This window comes from Nanorana parkeri, unplaced genomic scaffold, assembly GCF_000935625.1.
Source record: "Nanorana parkeri isolate BGI_ZX_2015 unplaced genomic scaffold, ASM93562v1 scaffold59, whole genome shotgun sequence".
Lineage (NCBI taxonomy): Eukaryota > Metazoa > Chordata > Amphibia > Anura > Dicroglossidae > Nanorana > Nanorana parkeri.
In genome coordinates, this window is record NW_017306327.1 from 1125731 (window position 1) to 1141780 (window position 16050).

At 45.8% G+C, this 16050-nt stretch overlaps 1 protein-coding gene across 1 annotated transcript in view; it reads right to left on the bottom strand.

The window, feature by feature from the left end:
• Window positions 1–7101, bottom strand: part of LOC108804441 (protein FAM47E-like) — a 17839-nt gene extending 10738 nt beyond the window's left edge. Inside the window, exons 1-5 of the mRNA XM_018576177.1 lie at window positions 7087–7101; window positions 4629–4976; window positions 3482–3654; window positions 2308–2470; window positions 284–490 (exon numbers count right to left, since the gene is read on the bottom strand). Coding sequence (XP_018431679.1) covers window positions 284–490; window positions 2308–2470; window positions 3482–3654; window positions 4629–4976; window positions 7087–7101 — 906 coding nt within the window. The remainder of the gene's footprint in view (window positions 1–283; window positions 491–2307; window positions 2471–3481; window positions 3655–4628; window positions 4977–7086) is intronic.
• Window positions 7102–16050: the final 8949 nt, after the last annotated feature.

A 16050-nucleotide genomic window follows, 5' to 3' on the forward strand; every position in this document is an offset into this window, starting at 1 on the left:
GAGGGGGGGGGGGGGGGGGGGAATGCCAGCGGGGAGTGGTGACTGATAGTCACCGCTCTCTGCAGGGAGACTAATCGGAAAGTGAGCAAGCGACGGTATGTGTTCGCTCACTTCCCGATCAATAAAGCCGACCTGTGACAGTCTCATTCTCACAGGTCGGCTCTAACTATGAGGATGAGTGGAAAGCACTGTATGCCTATACATAAAGGGCAAAACTGGGTTTATGAGCCGCAGCCATTTTCAAATGCCATGTTTCTGCTCAGTGCTTATTCTTAGTAGTGACACACATTTGACATACTGATCTTATTCTTGTGGTTGAAGTCTTTGTAATATCTTGTTGAGGTGAGACACCGACAGACATTCTCAACTCTGCAGGTACGTTGTTCAACTCTACCACATGGATCGGGACGCTTAGGGTAGGCTTAGTATCATATCCACTGGCAAACAGGCTGAAGATGGTGGTTTCATTGACACTGCAGCTTTCTCCACCCTAACAGGAATACAAATGTAAGTTTATTACTAGCAGATAAAAGAGCAGTAGAGGTCTGTTTTAGTTCTCTCTCCTTCTCTATATATGCTATTTTACGTCATTAACACTGCATTAAATGAAACATGCTAATATGATGTGGGCAAGTGGTTTATAAATTATACTTACCACTGTAACCCCATCATTTAAATACAGCACCTCAGGGTATTCTGTAATGCCCACTATACACATCCAGAAAACACAGATATATATTTTACTAATGAGGTCCCCTCTATAATAATAATAACTCTAAAAAACATTAAGAGGAATTTACTAAGACTTGAGCAGACAGAATCTGGAGCAGTTGTGCATGGCAACCAATTCGCTTCTAGCTTTTATTTTTAAGGTCTCATTCACACAGGGCATGTTGCCCCATACATCATTAAGTACAGACTTTTGATGTGCCCGGAGCTACGGGAAAAAGCATGCGGGAAACTCATGTAACTCTATGAAGATGCAGGAGCTGTGCGCCCCCACATTCTGCTTCACACAGCTCTGAGTTTTGACTGCCGCACACAGGAGGTGTACAGCCTTGGAAGCAGACATGATGTATCAAAATTTGGAGCTGTAGGAAACAGCATGTGAGAATACACAGCTCTCTCCATAGACTTACATGAGCTGTCTGCATGCTTCCTCCCACAGCTCTGCATTCATCAACTACCAGCCCTTCACGCTGTACGCAGCAACACGCCCTATGTGAATGAGGCCTAAAGCTTAACTGAACATGCTGAAAATAGTGGCTAATTGAGTGCTTCCGATGACTGCAATGCTGAACGGGCAGTGTGCGCGTGCGCACACCGGCTGTTCGGCAGTGATCTCTCGATCGTGTTAAAAACCAGCCGAAAATCATACGATTCTCGGCTGGTTTTCCAACATGCTCGATATAGAAAAGTTGTGCGACCGTACATTAGAAACGGTCGCACGCCTTCCATAAACTGCACAATTCTCGTACGATCGCGGGATTTCCTGCGATTCTCGTATGAGAATCGTGCAGTGTATGGGCACCTTTAGAGAGCAGGCATCATCTGCCTTTCTTCTATGCAAAAAAGGAAAGGATCAAACACCATGCATGGGATACTGGCATTGCCAGCCAAGTATTACAGCAAGTCTGGTATTTAAGCAATCTGTTTGAGGAGGACAGTGATTCTCAGCTATATAATGTAACAGATACAGTAGATAGTAGGCATGATATCAAACAGTCTGGTCTTAGATACTCTTTTTTTAGGTTTCCAACCCAGAGCTGTGCTACACTGCTTAAAAATCTAAAAATAATTTATAACACCCGACGCGTGTTTATAGAGCTGCATACTGGCTTATACCAAACAGCTGATTGGCAGGGGTATAAGCAGAGCAGAGCCCAAAATCAGGACTGGATCAGCCACACCGAAACGTTTTCCATAAGCTGGCTGAAAGCGGAAATTTTCCTTAAGCATTGTCTATTATACTGAAAGCAAAACTACTTAATAATCCTAAAACGTTTATAGAACCCAGCTAAATATGCCACGAGCCGCTTGAATATTTGATATTTCTTGGCAGCAGACTGGAATAAAATAAAAAAAAAGCATCTTATCTCGGCCTGGTTTTGAGAACTCTCATCTCTTAGTACAAGTGCATATAAGTTATAGAGGTCCTGAACTGCGTCACCTAGCAAATATTATATTGGGATCTGGGCCTCTGGCCATAATACAGTGTTACTAGAGTTAAAGCAAAGGGCCCTCAGTAAAACTAATTAACATGTGAGAGATGCTCTCAAGCACAAGTTTCAAGTACTGCAGACTTGCCAAAGATGTCACCCAGTCACAGAAGTCCTTAGTCACATGCTTGACACTCTCATCCGGTACTGGTGTCAATGGCCTTGGAATCTTAGATCTTTTCTCCTCCTTTACAGTCTCCTCTTGCTTGACTATCCAAGTATATGGATTTTTGAGCCTGGACTGGTCACTCCTGGAACAATGAGATTCAGACAACAATAATTCCCAGCACGTTGGAACAAAAATAGATTGAGTAACAGATATTTAGCTTGATGTACTGGTGGCATACGGGTTTTTTAAAAATATAAATCTGAAACTGTTGCCTGGTACTGTTGAACCATTCACCTCTCGATCTGCTGTGAGAACTTTGCTCAGACTGCTCTGCTTTTATGTTCACAAAGCTACCTTGCTTCAATGGAAAAACCCTTGGCCTCCCACTGTTAGGATGTTTTTGGCATTGGTGACTGGGGTGTAACCTAAGTATAAGGTAATCTACAAGGACAGGGCTTGCTCGACTAAATTCAGTAAGATTTGGGTACCCTGGCTAGGTGTTGGAGTGGCCCTGCTGTTTAAAGCTGGTCATACACCTATAGATTTCCTGCAGATTTTCTATGGTCAGATGGAAAAAGTGCAACAGATTCCTCCATCTACGCTAAACTGTGTGGATGGAGGAATCTCCACCTGGACTAAGCCTTAGTAACTTGCTAGTCGGCCCGCCGGTTTTCAAAATACCTGAACAATGCCTGACTTCAATCAGATTGTTTAGGTATTTTGACAGTGAGTGGGGCCAACTAGCAAGATACTGAAGCTTGGCCCAGTAGAGTAGATGGAGGAATCTGTTGCACGTTTTCCATCTGACCATAGAAAATCTGCAGGTGTATGGCCAGCTTTATTGTGTCTATCATGCCTACAGGATATAATTATGTATACTCTTTAGTCATGTTCTAACACAGGGGTAACCAACCTTGGCACTCCAGGTGTTGTGAAACTACATGTCCCATTCTGCCTCTGGGAATCATGCAGAGTTTTGCAATGTCTCAAGGGGAGAAGGGTTGGATGCAGGTATGTGGTGTGTATAAGTGTTTGTCCATTTCATTGTTCGCAACCTGCGCGTTGCAGTTGTTGGTTTTATGTTTCTTTGCAATATAAAACTGCAAAAAAAGAAATAAATGATAAACTAATAACATGGCTAGACAATGCTTACATAGTTGACAGCCTTGTGCTGGTTTCACGTGATTTTACATTGTGTGTTTCCTGCTCTTCTCTTGCTGGAATGATGATGTCTTCCTCCTGATCCTCAGGGATAACTTCATAAGAACCTGCAGAACTCTTTAATCTCATATCAGGGTCAAGAATCTCCACAACGTCTTCAAACAGCTTCACAAAACGAAATACAGAATTTGTAACCAAACTTCGCTAGACTTTTCATAAGCATAGAAAAAAAAATGTTTTCCCTCTTTTTTAAATTCATGTATAATATGTTATGATATATTTATTAAGGTTTATATTTAATGCTGCAGGCAAGCAGCTCAATGCAGAGTTACATTTTTATTTTGTAAAGCGCTGCTCAAACTGTTGGCTCTATCTAAATGTTGTATAATAATAATATCAATAAATGACATCAATAGAAAATGATTTAACTGCCAAGGGATTGTATTTCTGTGCAGCCAGTTTGGAGATTTTGGCAACATACACATATCCCTGACCTCCACTACAGCAACTACACAGCTTGTTCAAGAACACGGGTAAAATACCCCGGTAGCCTACAATGAAGGATCAGCACATCACTCATGTTCTCCCTATACTCATCTGCTCTTTTGGTCAGCATATTTCCTGACCAGGGACATGCCGTCAGGGGAGGCAGAGCCTGACCTGCCATTGTGGAAGAAAACGCAATTACAGTTAATTACAGGCGGCGCTTCATCCGGCTTTTGACAATACAGTGAGGTCAGAGCTACAGCAGCCTCTGACATGGAGTCAGAGGCTTGAGCTCTGTGTATGGTTTGGACCAATGGCAAAGCACCATTGGTCCAAGTCGTCCAATCAAAAAAAAGAAAGAAAAAACACTGACAGCATCCATCTAGATGCTTGATCAGTGATGAGCAAATGAATAAAAGGAAGGCTCCTCCCTGTCTTCTCACTCCCTCCACACATAGCTCGGTGACCAGGCCACTGACCTCACTGCACGTCCCTGATGCATGCAACAGAGCATGGCTGACTCTTGGTGCTGCCCATTGTACAATAGTTGACAGAAAGCAGATATCAAGGCAATTTCAGGTCCTTGCACTAGTTGTAATTTAAAGTTTAGAATTATTTGTTAAAACTGCTTTTAAGTTACACGTGGCTCTTACGTCAGGTGATATGCTTTCTTCTAAGTGAGGGTAAAGTGCCAGTGGATGTTGTGTAAGGCCATATTCTATCTCAGCAATGTATTCTCGGCGTGTCTGCTGCAGTGGGAGGAGTTTCGAGTAACACGACTGCTCTATGGTGAACTTTTGTGGCTTCTTAAAAGGCTTTGAGTCGTGTACTGCATTCCGCAGGATGGGATGATGTGCACCAGAGGATAGAACATTTGAAGTGTCAGAGGAAGCAGGAAAGCCATCTCGAAAATCATCAACTCCTTTTGGCAAGAATTTCCATTGGTGGCAGTTGAGGGCACCAGATAAGTTCAGTTTATGGTTGGTTTCTTTTGAAACACGCTACAAAACGGCTCACGCCTGAAAAGGTACAGGTACTACTTTGGGCCGTTTTGTTGTGCGTTTCCATTGGGCTACAGCCAAGTAGCCTTCGGAAACGCGCGCCGGTCGCGCGACTTTTTTACCACGATTCGCGGAAAAAAAAACGCGCGACAGACGCGCATATGCAATACGCCTAGGTGTGAACGAGACCTTAGGTCTTGTTCACACCAGCAGCTGCGCTCAACCACACGGGGTGTGTGCCTGGACAGTGGAAATGCATTTGATCGCATGGTTTCTTTTTCTTTTAAGAACTTTAATGAAAGTCACAAGCGACATTTCAATAAGTTCTAGGTACTCACCACAGCGCGATGTAGGTTTACCGCTTCTCACTGCAATGTGCTTTAAAACAAGGTACAGCATGCCATACACCGGAACACAGTGTTGTGAACTGTCACCATCCGTGAGAAGACAAATTGCGTGGTCTTCAATTTGGGCTGCACTGGAACAAATGGCCAGCAAAGCCCGAAAGCAGATGGTGTGAGCGAGCCCTAAATCACATAATCTCTCATTTTTACATTACATATAAAAGATGAGACTGCCTCAAGATAATAAGTACCACATATATATACCATTAAAACCAAATGTCCTTGTGAAACAGGAGAATAACTACAATATTCAAGTGCATTACAAAATCACGTTCGAGTTAAAGGAGAACTATGAGGTGAGTGCTTTTCACTCACCTCATAGTTCTAGCCGACCTGTGACAATGAGACTGTCACAGGTCGGCTTAGTAGATCGAGAAGTGAGCGAACACATACCGGGGTTTGCTCACCTCTCGATCCTGTCACAGCTCTCTGCCGTGACAGGGGAGGGGCTGGATTCCCCCCTCCCCGCTCCGATCCGCCAGCGCTGACTGGCGGATCGGACAGCTGTCACTCACGCAGCGGATCCAGACATAATTGTCGGGATCATCTCCAGCAGCGGCATCTCAGTATACCGCGAGCAGTAGCTCGCTGTATACTGCGGCGTTTCAGTATACTGCAAGCTGTAGCTCGCGGTATACTGAGCTTAGGGTGACGGGAGGACGCCTGTTTGTGTCCTCCCGCTACCCTGAGGAGAACTATGGGGAAAAGCCTCAACCCCATAGTTCTCCTTTAAAGTCCTGATGCCTAAGACCATTCTTCTACCTCTACTGTGTGTGGGGGTGTTGTAGACAGAATTAAATTTGATACCACACTTATCCTAGAAGAAAAAGGTTAAGGTGCACCCATATAGCATAATGCTAGAGAAACTGAAGTAGACACAAGAGCGTCTGTATAGCAGTTTTTACTTTATTAGGATAAACAACCAATATTTATTTCCATAGTCATTAATAATGTATTTTGGGCGTTTCTAGGTGTTAACTACTCATTAAATACGTATATTAGATATACTCTGAAATAACATCATGTGAAAAAAAATTTACATTTAAGTTATGTGTCCTTAGCACAAAATAATTATCGGCAGGATGTAGACAAAACAAAACCACAAGTTTCCAAACCAAGGATACGAAAGGAGAAAATACACAAGTTAAACTGAAGTGTGCTAAAGGTTGATATAAATTAAAGTGGTGCTCTGAGTGCTCCGAGTGTCCATAATATCTTTGTCAGGGGATACCGAGTATGTGTTAACTGAGAAGCATTTAAAGTGACACTAAACTCAGGAGTTAAACCTTAAAAATACATTCAAGTACCCTAACTGTTAACAAAATGTGTCTTATTTGAGTAGCACTCGGCTGTAGTTCTTCAAATCATCTCTGAATTCATGCTGACACTGTCCTTCCTTCTGGAGGGTGGCTACTTTTGTTCCCCATGGTCCTGCGTATGTTGTAAAGTAGCCACCGCTCCAAGCTCATCCTTTGATAGACTATAACTTCAATACACAATAGTACATTAAACGCGAGACTGTGGTGCATCACGGGAGCAAGCTAGGTGCGGAGGTTACTTTACAACACACACAGGGACCATGGGGAACAAAAGTAGCCCCCCTCCAGAAGGAAATGCAGAAATATTTGAGGATCAAAGGCTGAGTGATAGTGCAGAGACAGTGACAGGTACTCCTTATGGATACTTTTTTTTTATGGAGGCCTCACCTGTCCCCTAGCCATTGCAGATTGGGGACCTAGGGTCCTTGGACTCATAAGTGATCCTTATTTTATAACACTAAAACTGGCCTATTTATTACAGTGAAGTGAAATACGAAAATAAGAATTGTGCAATGAAGAGTTAGATTTTATTGTTAACTAATTATTTGACTACACTCAATGAATCCTAAAGAGACGCTGTATCCCTGTCCCTGTCCATGCAGGGCAACATGACAAACCCAGTGCAGGGTATCTGGGTAAAAGAATTTCACTTAAAGTGGTTCTAAACCCTCCATTTTTTTTGCCTATATCTACTGCTCAGTAGATATAGGCAAGAAGTTTTTTTTAAAAACCCCGCTTTAACTAGTTTTAAACTTACCTCGTTATCGCTGCTCGCTCCCCTGCCGAGAATTAGGAAGTGATCGTACGGCCGCAAATGATCTTGGGGCGGGCGCATGCGCAGTTCCGATTCTTGGCCGGGAGACGAGCAGAGACGCAAGGTAAGTCTACCCGCATGCAGACACCGCTGGATCGGAGGGACAGAGCAGTCAGCGCTGGATCGGAGAGCCGCCTCACTGCTGGAGGGACACATGAAAACATGGGGAAAGAAGAGGAAGATCAGAATAAGAGACATCATTTAAGGTAAGTGCTAACATTAACATGGGGGGGAGGAGAAAAAGAATTTGACTTTAATGTCACTTTAACTCCTCCCAGCACCTGCAGCCTTTTCCAACCCTCTGCTCAGAGTCCCGCTGGTGTCATCAAGAACAATGTAGGGCCCATAGCATTATACGTGAGGATGCCGAGGGACAGGGCCCTGCCGGAGCGTACAGGAGGGAGGTGAGAGCCGACTGTCAGGGGAGTGGGGATCAGGAAAGTAAAACGCAGGTACTGTAGACAAAAATGAACAGTTAACCCTTGCAGTGTGTGGCTGCGCCACTGCAATGGGAGTTTTTTTCCCCCCTGGGGATGCGCTTTAACAAAAAAGGAAATTGTTTATCCTACATGGGGCACAAATCAAATTAAATATCATCCAATTAGGCTTTATATCTACTTTGACCTTATTAGTAAAGCCAGTTTATATAACCAATGTTATGCATCATCCATTTTTATGGAGTATATACGAAATGGTAGGTGTACTTACCAAGGGTGGCGAGGCTGCAAATTATATTTCCCTTCAGCCAAGGTGGACATCGCTCATCAGAACTAAATTCAAAGCAGAATTCTTACTTGGATGTAATTATGTATTCCAGCCTAAAAAGTCACAGGTTAACAAATCTAGCCTTGACTGAAAATACACTGCACTGTTACATGATTCCTATAAAAACACTTCAATACATAAGTTGTAGTAGGGAGTGTTTAAAGTGTACCTAGTGCTTCCACACACGGCAGCAGCCAGCTCTTGTATTGCCTTCCATGATGGTTCCCATAGCGACCATATCATCCTTAGGAACTGTAAACAGTGGCACGTTTTGATGATGTCACTAAAGCTGGCCGCCTTTCGTGTGAATTGCCTGGCTTCTGATTTTCAGAGGTAGTGAGTTTAGCTGCTGTTCGGGGCATTCTAGTGGGCCAGATGTATATTGTATTATGATCATATCAGACTTTTGTCTGGGTAAAGTAAGAAGACGGCTTATTTCTGTAGTGTAAATGAAATGACATAGCGGCGCGCCATGGGCTTCATCTAGTGGTCGATAGTGAGAACAGCAGGAAAGATCCAAGAGAGAACCAGTGCTGAGAAATGCAATATAAACTCTCATTTCTATCCGGCTTGTGAACCCGCGTCTTCTTACATGGGATCCAATTGCTTCAATCGTTTCTGGGGCAATGATCTGGAACAAACATACTGAAGTGAAAGCATCTAATCTGTAGCCATGAAAGCAGAATAACAACCAGGCAAAAAATATATTTCAAAGTAGCTCTATATGTACACTGGGATATCCATATTGGATATGCAGCTCCTACTACGGTGCGTTTATTAAGGCACGATCTGCCTGATCTTAAATAAGAACTCCGGGGGAACATGATCTTAACCCCTGCAGTGAGGCTACCCCCGCATTGCAAGGGTTACGTGCTCATTTTTAACAAAGTTACTCACCTGAGCTTTGCAGCCAGCTGAATTCTAGACCGGTCCCTACAGCCTGTCTCCTCCGCTGCAGCAATGGACTGTCCCTCAGCATCCTCACATCCTATACACTGCAGACTAGGGTTGCCACCTGTCCAGGATTGACCCGGACAGTTCGGGTTTTGAATGCAGTGTCCGGGTTTCATGGCAGCAGAAACCCGAAGTCAAGATGTCAGGCAGACAGGGGCAACCAAAATTAAGATAAGGGCTACTGGCCCCCCCAGTGAAAATAGTCTCAATTGCGGTATTTACATATGAATGGATGGCACTATTTACATATGAATAAGCTGCGACTCATTCTCCCCAAAAAATGTCCACGTGTCGCTAGAGTGTTTGGGTTTCGCTTGAAGAAAAGGTGGCAACCCTACTGCAGACTGCTGCAGCAGAGGGGGAGAATAGCTTCAAAGTTCAGGTGATTATACCTGTTATTTTAGCTCTTAAACAAAAACCAGCATTTAAACCTATGCAATGCAGGGTAGCCCCACTGCAGGGGTTAAGATCATTTCTCCCAGAGTTCTTCTTTAACGCATCATGGCTGCTATTCACTGCTTATAAACATCTCTAAGGAGGTCATGTTTATGAAGGAATGTCACTTCTCTTCGAATATTTCTTAATGTCCACATAACTGGGGGGGGGGTGTCCATTACCTAAACACATTGAGGGAAATTTATGAAAAGTGGAGCAGACAGAATCCCGGAGCAGTTCACCATGGTGACCAAATTAGCTTCTCTCTTTCATTTTCAAAGCTTAAAGGAGAACTATGGGGTCAGGGCTCCCCAGGGTCACAGGAGGACACAAACTAGCTTCCAAAGCTCAGCATACCGCGAGCTGTAGCTCGCGGTATACTGAGATCGCCGCAGCCGGGACGGATCCCAAAAATTACTGTCAAAATCCACCCAGCTGCGTGACAGACAGCTGGCTCTGCCTATCTAGAGGCAGATCCAGCTGTACCCACCCCCTCCCCCGTCCGTTCCGCCAGTCAGCGCTGGTGGAGGGGGGAATCCAGCCCCTCCCCTGTTACGGCAGAAAGCTGTGACAGGATCGAGAGGTGAGCGAACGACGGTATGTGATCTCAGTATACAGCTCGCGGTATACTGAGATCGCCGCAGCCGGGACGGATCCCAAAAATTACTGTCAAAATCCACCCAGCTGCGTGACAGACAGCTGGCTCTGCCTATCTAGAGGCAGAGCCAGCTGTACCCGCCCCCTCCCCCATCCGTTCCACCAGTCAGCGCTGGAGGATCGGACAGGGGAGAGCGGAATCCCTGCAGGGAGCCATGAGTGACAGTCACCACTCTCTGCAGGGAGATGATTGAGAAGTAAGCGAGCGACAGTATGTGTTCAATCACTTCCCAATCTATTGAGCCGACCTGTGACAGTTTCATTGTCACACGTCGGCTCGAACTATGAGGCTGAGTGATTTTCACTTACTTCATAGTTCTCCTTTTAAAAGGAGAACTATGAGGTGAGTGCTTTTCACTCACCTCATAGTTCTAGCCGACCTGTGACAATGAGACTGTCACAGGTCGGCTCAGGAGATCGGGAGGTGAGCGAACACATACCGGCGTTCGCTCGCCTCTCGATCCTGTCACGGCTCTCTAGATAGGCAGAGCCAGCTGTCAGTCAGGCAGCTGGGCGGATCCAGACATAATTGTCGGGATCCGCTTCAACTGCGGCGTCTCAGTATACCGCGAGCAGCAGCTCGCGGTAGACTGCGGTGTCTCAGTATACCGCGAGCTACTGCTCGCGGTATACTGAGCCCGAGGTGACGGGAGGACGCTAGTTTATGTCCTCCCGTTACCCTATGGAGACCTATGGGGAAAAGCCTTAACCCCATAGTTCTCCTTTAACTGAACACATTAAAGAGAGAAGCTGATTGGCTGCCACTTTTGATACATTCCCCTCAATGTATTTAGGCAATGGACACACCCCCAGTTATGTGGACCATTTAGAATTCATATGCCAAAAAACGATTGGTTAAACCCAACATCACTTTTGTTTTATCCTGACTTTTCAAAATAGCAAACAAGACGATTAAGAGCCAAGATGAAGGGTTTAATGCAAAATAACTTTTTTAGTAGTTAAATAGAACATTTTTCATAGATATCTGTACATCAGACCTAAAAGAGGGACAACTGAGGAGGAAAGAGGGACAGGAGGGATTTGGTTCCAAATGAGGGACAGTTGGGAGGTAGGATGTTATCTATCAGGGAAAGACAATCTCTGAAAACTCCAGCTGAGGTAAAACTACAAGTCTAATGAGGCATTACAAGACAGTTTACCTTAACCAGGAGGTCGGCAACCTCTGCACACCTGCTGTTGTGGAACTACAAGTGCCATAAGGTATTGCAAGACTGTGACAGCCACAGGCATGATTCCCAGAGTGATGGCAGTTGTAGTTTCACCACAGCTAGAAGGCCCAGAGTTTGCCTAACCCTATTATGCACGGTAAACAGCCGCTATGTGCAGAGAAGTGAGGAGACGGAAGGCAAGGGCCCCTTACTGTTTAGTAATAAAAGGCAGCAGGAAAAATCAAAACATGTAATAAACATGGTCTTTGAGTGCCTTGTAACATGTATACAGTATATGAGCGTGTGTATATATACATATATTTATAAATATACAGTATGCAATTGATGTATTTTACTGGGTCTGGCACGCAGTAACAAAGGAAGTAGAGAGTAATTCTTCTACTTCCCCTTAACACCGCACCTGTTTTTGTCCTCCATCCCCGTCACCTCTGGGCTAATGAAGCAGGAGAGGAGATCATTTACACCAGGGGTTGGCAACTCCAGCCATCCAGCTGTGCTTGAACTACAAATCCCAACATGACTCTGGGAGTCATTCCTTTAACGGTCAGTCTTGCAATGCCTCATGGGACTTGTAGTTCCACAACAGCTGGAGGGCCGGAGTTGCCCACCCCTGATTTACACCAACAGCCAGTTTGGTGCTTTTATCACATGTTTTGAAGCTGGCTGTTGATATTCACTTCAGTAGCCACTTGTCACTGTGCCTCGCTGAGAATCAGAGAATGTCATCTCCGCTCCTCATCTCCAGTATATAATCTGCTCCACAGAGGAGATAAGCTGTGATTAATCATTATCGCCGCTTATCTCGGTTTAATAAACATTCACCTTTGTAGTGTCACACTGGTCATGCCCTGCTCTACCTCTTATCTCTACCATGCAGGGTCTGTGTGACTGAACGTGACAGACTGTCTGCAATCTACTTTGATGTGAAACAGCGACAGTGCTCCTGGTAGCCAGAAACTGCGTGACCATTGCCTAGATTGTAGATCACACAAGGGAGCTCTAGCAGTTGTTTTATTCTTGGCTAAAAAAGCGTGTCCTGCTGATTCACATGAAAGGTGTGTGTGTGGTTTTTTTATGCCTTGTTAGAACAAGGGTGGGCAAACAACTACAAATCCCACCATGCATCTGTCCCTGGGAGTCATGCTTGTGGCTGTGAGAATCTTGCAATGCCTCATGGGATTTGTAGTTCAATCGCAGCTGGAGGGCCGGAGCCCACCCCCGTCTTAGAGCAAGTGCTGGGAACATGCTGGCTTTTGGACGCAGTTGCTGGATATTCCGGCTCAAATCTCTGGCAGCCTGCCTACTGACGGAGTAACATCAGCGTGGCATGGAGCATGGACCAAGATAGATCGTAGGAGGATGCTGCTGGGGTAGTGGTGGTCAACTTGCAAGAGTATAGGGGGGGCCTTAAATGTGACCCCCTCATGTCACCAGGGGCCGCATGTTCTTTATATGTAATGCTACAGAAGATTACCGTAGACTGAAATGGTCAGAGACTGAAGTCATGCTGTAAGAGAGACTGGGGAAATATGTTGCTGGAGATCACTGCTGTTTCAGTCAGGACCGTCCCTTTAATGAGGCAGCCTGAGTCAGTTGCCTCAGGTGGCATCTCATTGGGTCACGTGGGAGGGGGCGGCAGGTGGGGTGGAAGGGGTAGCGTCAGAGCCTCCCAGGTCGCTAAGAGCTTTTAGCAACCTGTGATGCTCTGGCTGGCGTTCTGCCCAGCTCCTGGCATTCAGTGACATCAGTGAGCTTGACAGAGGCACCAGACCCAGAAGTAGGACCAGCACACCCCTACTTGGTAACGAGCATCCGCTCACTGCCAGCACCCAACAGAACCCCCCCCCATGGAGTATGGACCGCCAGCACCCCCCAAGTTAACAAGTATACACCAGCACCATCCCTCTCGCCTACCTCAGTTGGCGAATAGCGTAGGGACAGCTCTGGTTTCAGCTCCTGCAAACACCAAAGGGCCTTGTAGCTGGCTTGTTAGTATTGTTGCCTTGCAACATTAAGATCTTAAAGCCCATCTCCAGGAAAAAAAAGTAATTGCCCCTGCAGTGGGGCACATCAATGCCTGCGTTCCAGTCCAGTGCATTTGGAAAAATGCTGCGTGCACTATTTTCTCCAATCGTACTGGACCGGAACGCAGTCAGTGATGTGCCACACGTTCTGGTGATTCCACTGCCGGCGAGGGATGGGGGGATGCAGCTGCAGTGTCTTTGACTTCAATGCACCACCATGCCCCCTCCCACTCCAGAACGCAAGGGGAAGTTTAGTATGTGATACAGTGCGTTCCAGCAGCTAACCGCACTGAAACGCACTGTAAGTGGTGTGAACAAGCCCTAAGGGACCGAGAACAGGGACTGCTGTCACTGACCAATCCAGACAAGGCAACGGGATTCTGAAACCACCCTTTAAGCTGTGTACTTGAGCCCATTCACTGTCTTGCCTAAAGGTCCGGAGACTGATCCTCTCCATCCAATTCAGTTCCCTGTATAGTCCTCCCACCTATGCCGGGAGGACTATAAGCCCTGCTCCTGAGTAGGCCCCCCTCTGTCTTGGGCCCCATAGCGCTCACATGGGTCGCTATGGCGGTACTTCCACCACTGCATGTACCATCTATAGCAACACAGCACACCAGTGCAGTGCGACGCAGGTGTGTTGGGGTGCCATTCAAAATTATTGGCACTAGAATGCACCAACACATGTGTGTTACCACAACACAATAGTGTGAATGCAGCCTTAAAGAACTATGAGGCGAGTGCTTTTCACTCACCTCATAGTTCTAGCCGACCTGTGACAATGAGACAGTCACAGGTCGGCTCAGTAGATTGGGAAGTGAGAGAACACATACCGGCGCTCACTCACTTTTCGATCCCGTCACGGCAGAGAGCCGTGACAGGGATGGGACTGGATTCCCCCTCCGCTCCGCCAGCGCTGACTGGTGGAACGGATGGGGGAGGGGGCGGGTACAGCTGGCTCTGCCTCTAGATAGGCAGAGCCAGCTGTCACTCACGCAGCTGGGCGGATCCAGACATAATTGGAATGCACATCACAGAATTTGCTACAAATTCTAACGGTTGTTAGAGTATAACTGTTATTTTTGCACCTAGCACAAAACAAGCATTTAAGGCTCCGCAAGAGTTAAAAACATTTTTAGCCCCGAGTTCTTTTTACATTTTATACACTTTGGGGGGGAATTTATCAAAACTGGAACAGACAAAATCTGGAGCAGCTGTCCATGGCAACCAATCGGCTTCTCTCTTCAGTTTGTTAGGATTTGAAAATGAAAGAAAGAAGCTGATTGGTTGCCATGCACAGCTGCTTCACATTTTGTCTGCTCCAGTTTTAATAAATTCCCTTCTTTGCATTTGTGTAGTATGACAGAAAAGAATTCAGTCTATATAAACGCAACAATAATTATACTCTTTTTTTTTTTTTTTTTATTGATGCAAAAACTGCAGCAACCTTTTTTTTTTCATAAATATCAAATTTTACATTTATTTGGTAACAGAAAACCACTGAAATAATCTAGTGTATATTATTTCATCAATGTAACAGCAATTATACCACAATCAGTAAGATACTGCATGATAGTGCAGATATTATATTGGACTATTGGCATATAGCAGAAATCACCTGATGTATAGCCATGACCTTTTTTTGGTTTTAGTTTCGACTACAGTAGGCAATTCTTAAAACCCCTGGTAGGTTTTGTTTTGCTTTCTGTGTCACTTCCTGTTCAAATATACAACAGGTAAAGATAGTTAAAAGAAGTGTGATGAATTTCCCTCTTAGACAGTTGTCCCCAAAACAAGTGTTGGAGGATTTCCCTTTACCTCTTGCTCTGGAAACAACCATAAAGTTTTGGATTCCCCACACTTTCTTAAATGGGTGACAGTGGCGTAACAATCGCCCTAGCGACCCAGTCGGCCGCTATGGGGCCCGGGGCACAGGGGGGCACCGTAATCTGTGCAGCAGTGCGTTCGTCTCCAGAGCCGCTGCTGAGTCAATGAGTGCCAGCAGCAGCGGTGGAGGAGGAGGCCGGACTCGGCAAGGGAGGAGGTGGGGCCCGTGGTGGACAGCAGGGGAGGAGGCGGGGCCCGGTGACGGAGAAGGAGGCAGGCCCGGCGACGGAGGAGGCGGCGCCCATCAGCGAGCGTGGAGGAAGAGGAGTCGGACAGGTAAGGAGTGCGACCAGCCCACCTGAAGGTGACCCTGCAGAGCCCACCATAGAGTCTATGGTGGGCTCTGCAGGGTCACCCTCAGGTGGGCTGTGTGGGATCTCAAGTGGGCTCTGCAGGGTCACCCTCAGGTGGGCTGTGTGGGATCTCAAGTGGGCTCTGCAAGGGGTATTACTAGAAATCACAAATTTTGCTATGGGGCCCTGTGATTTCTAGTTAGGCCCCTGATCGGTGACAATGGTCACCAATACAAATGGAAATGGTGAATCTCCCTAAATGGGACACTGACAGTAATACATTTTTGACAAATAGTCTAAACCTTTCCCTCTTTATCCAAAAACAAGGTTCT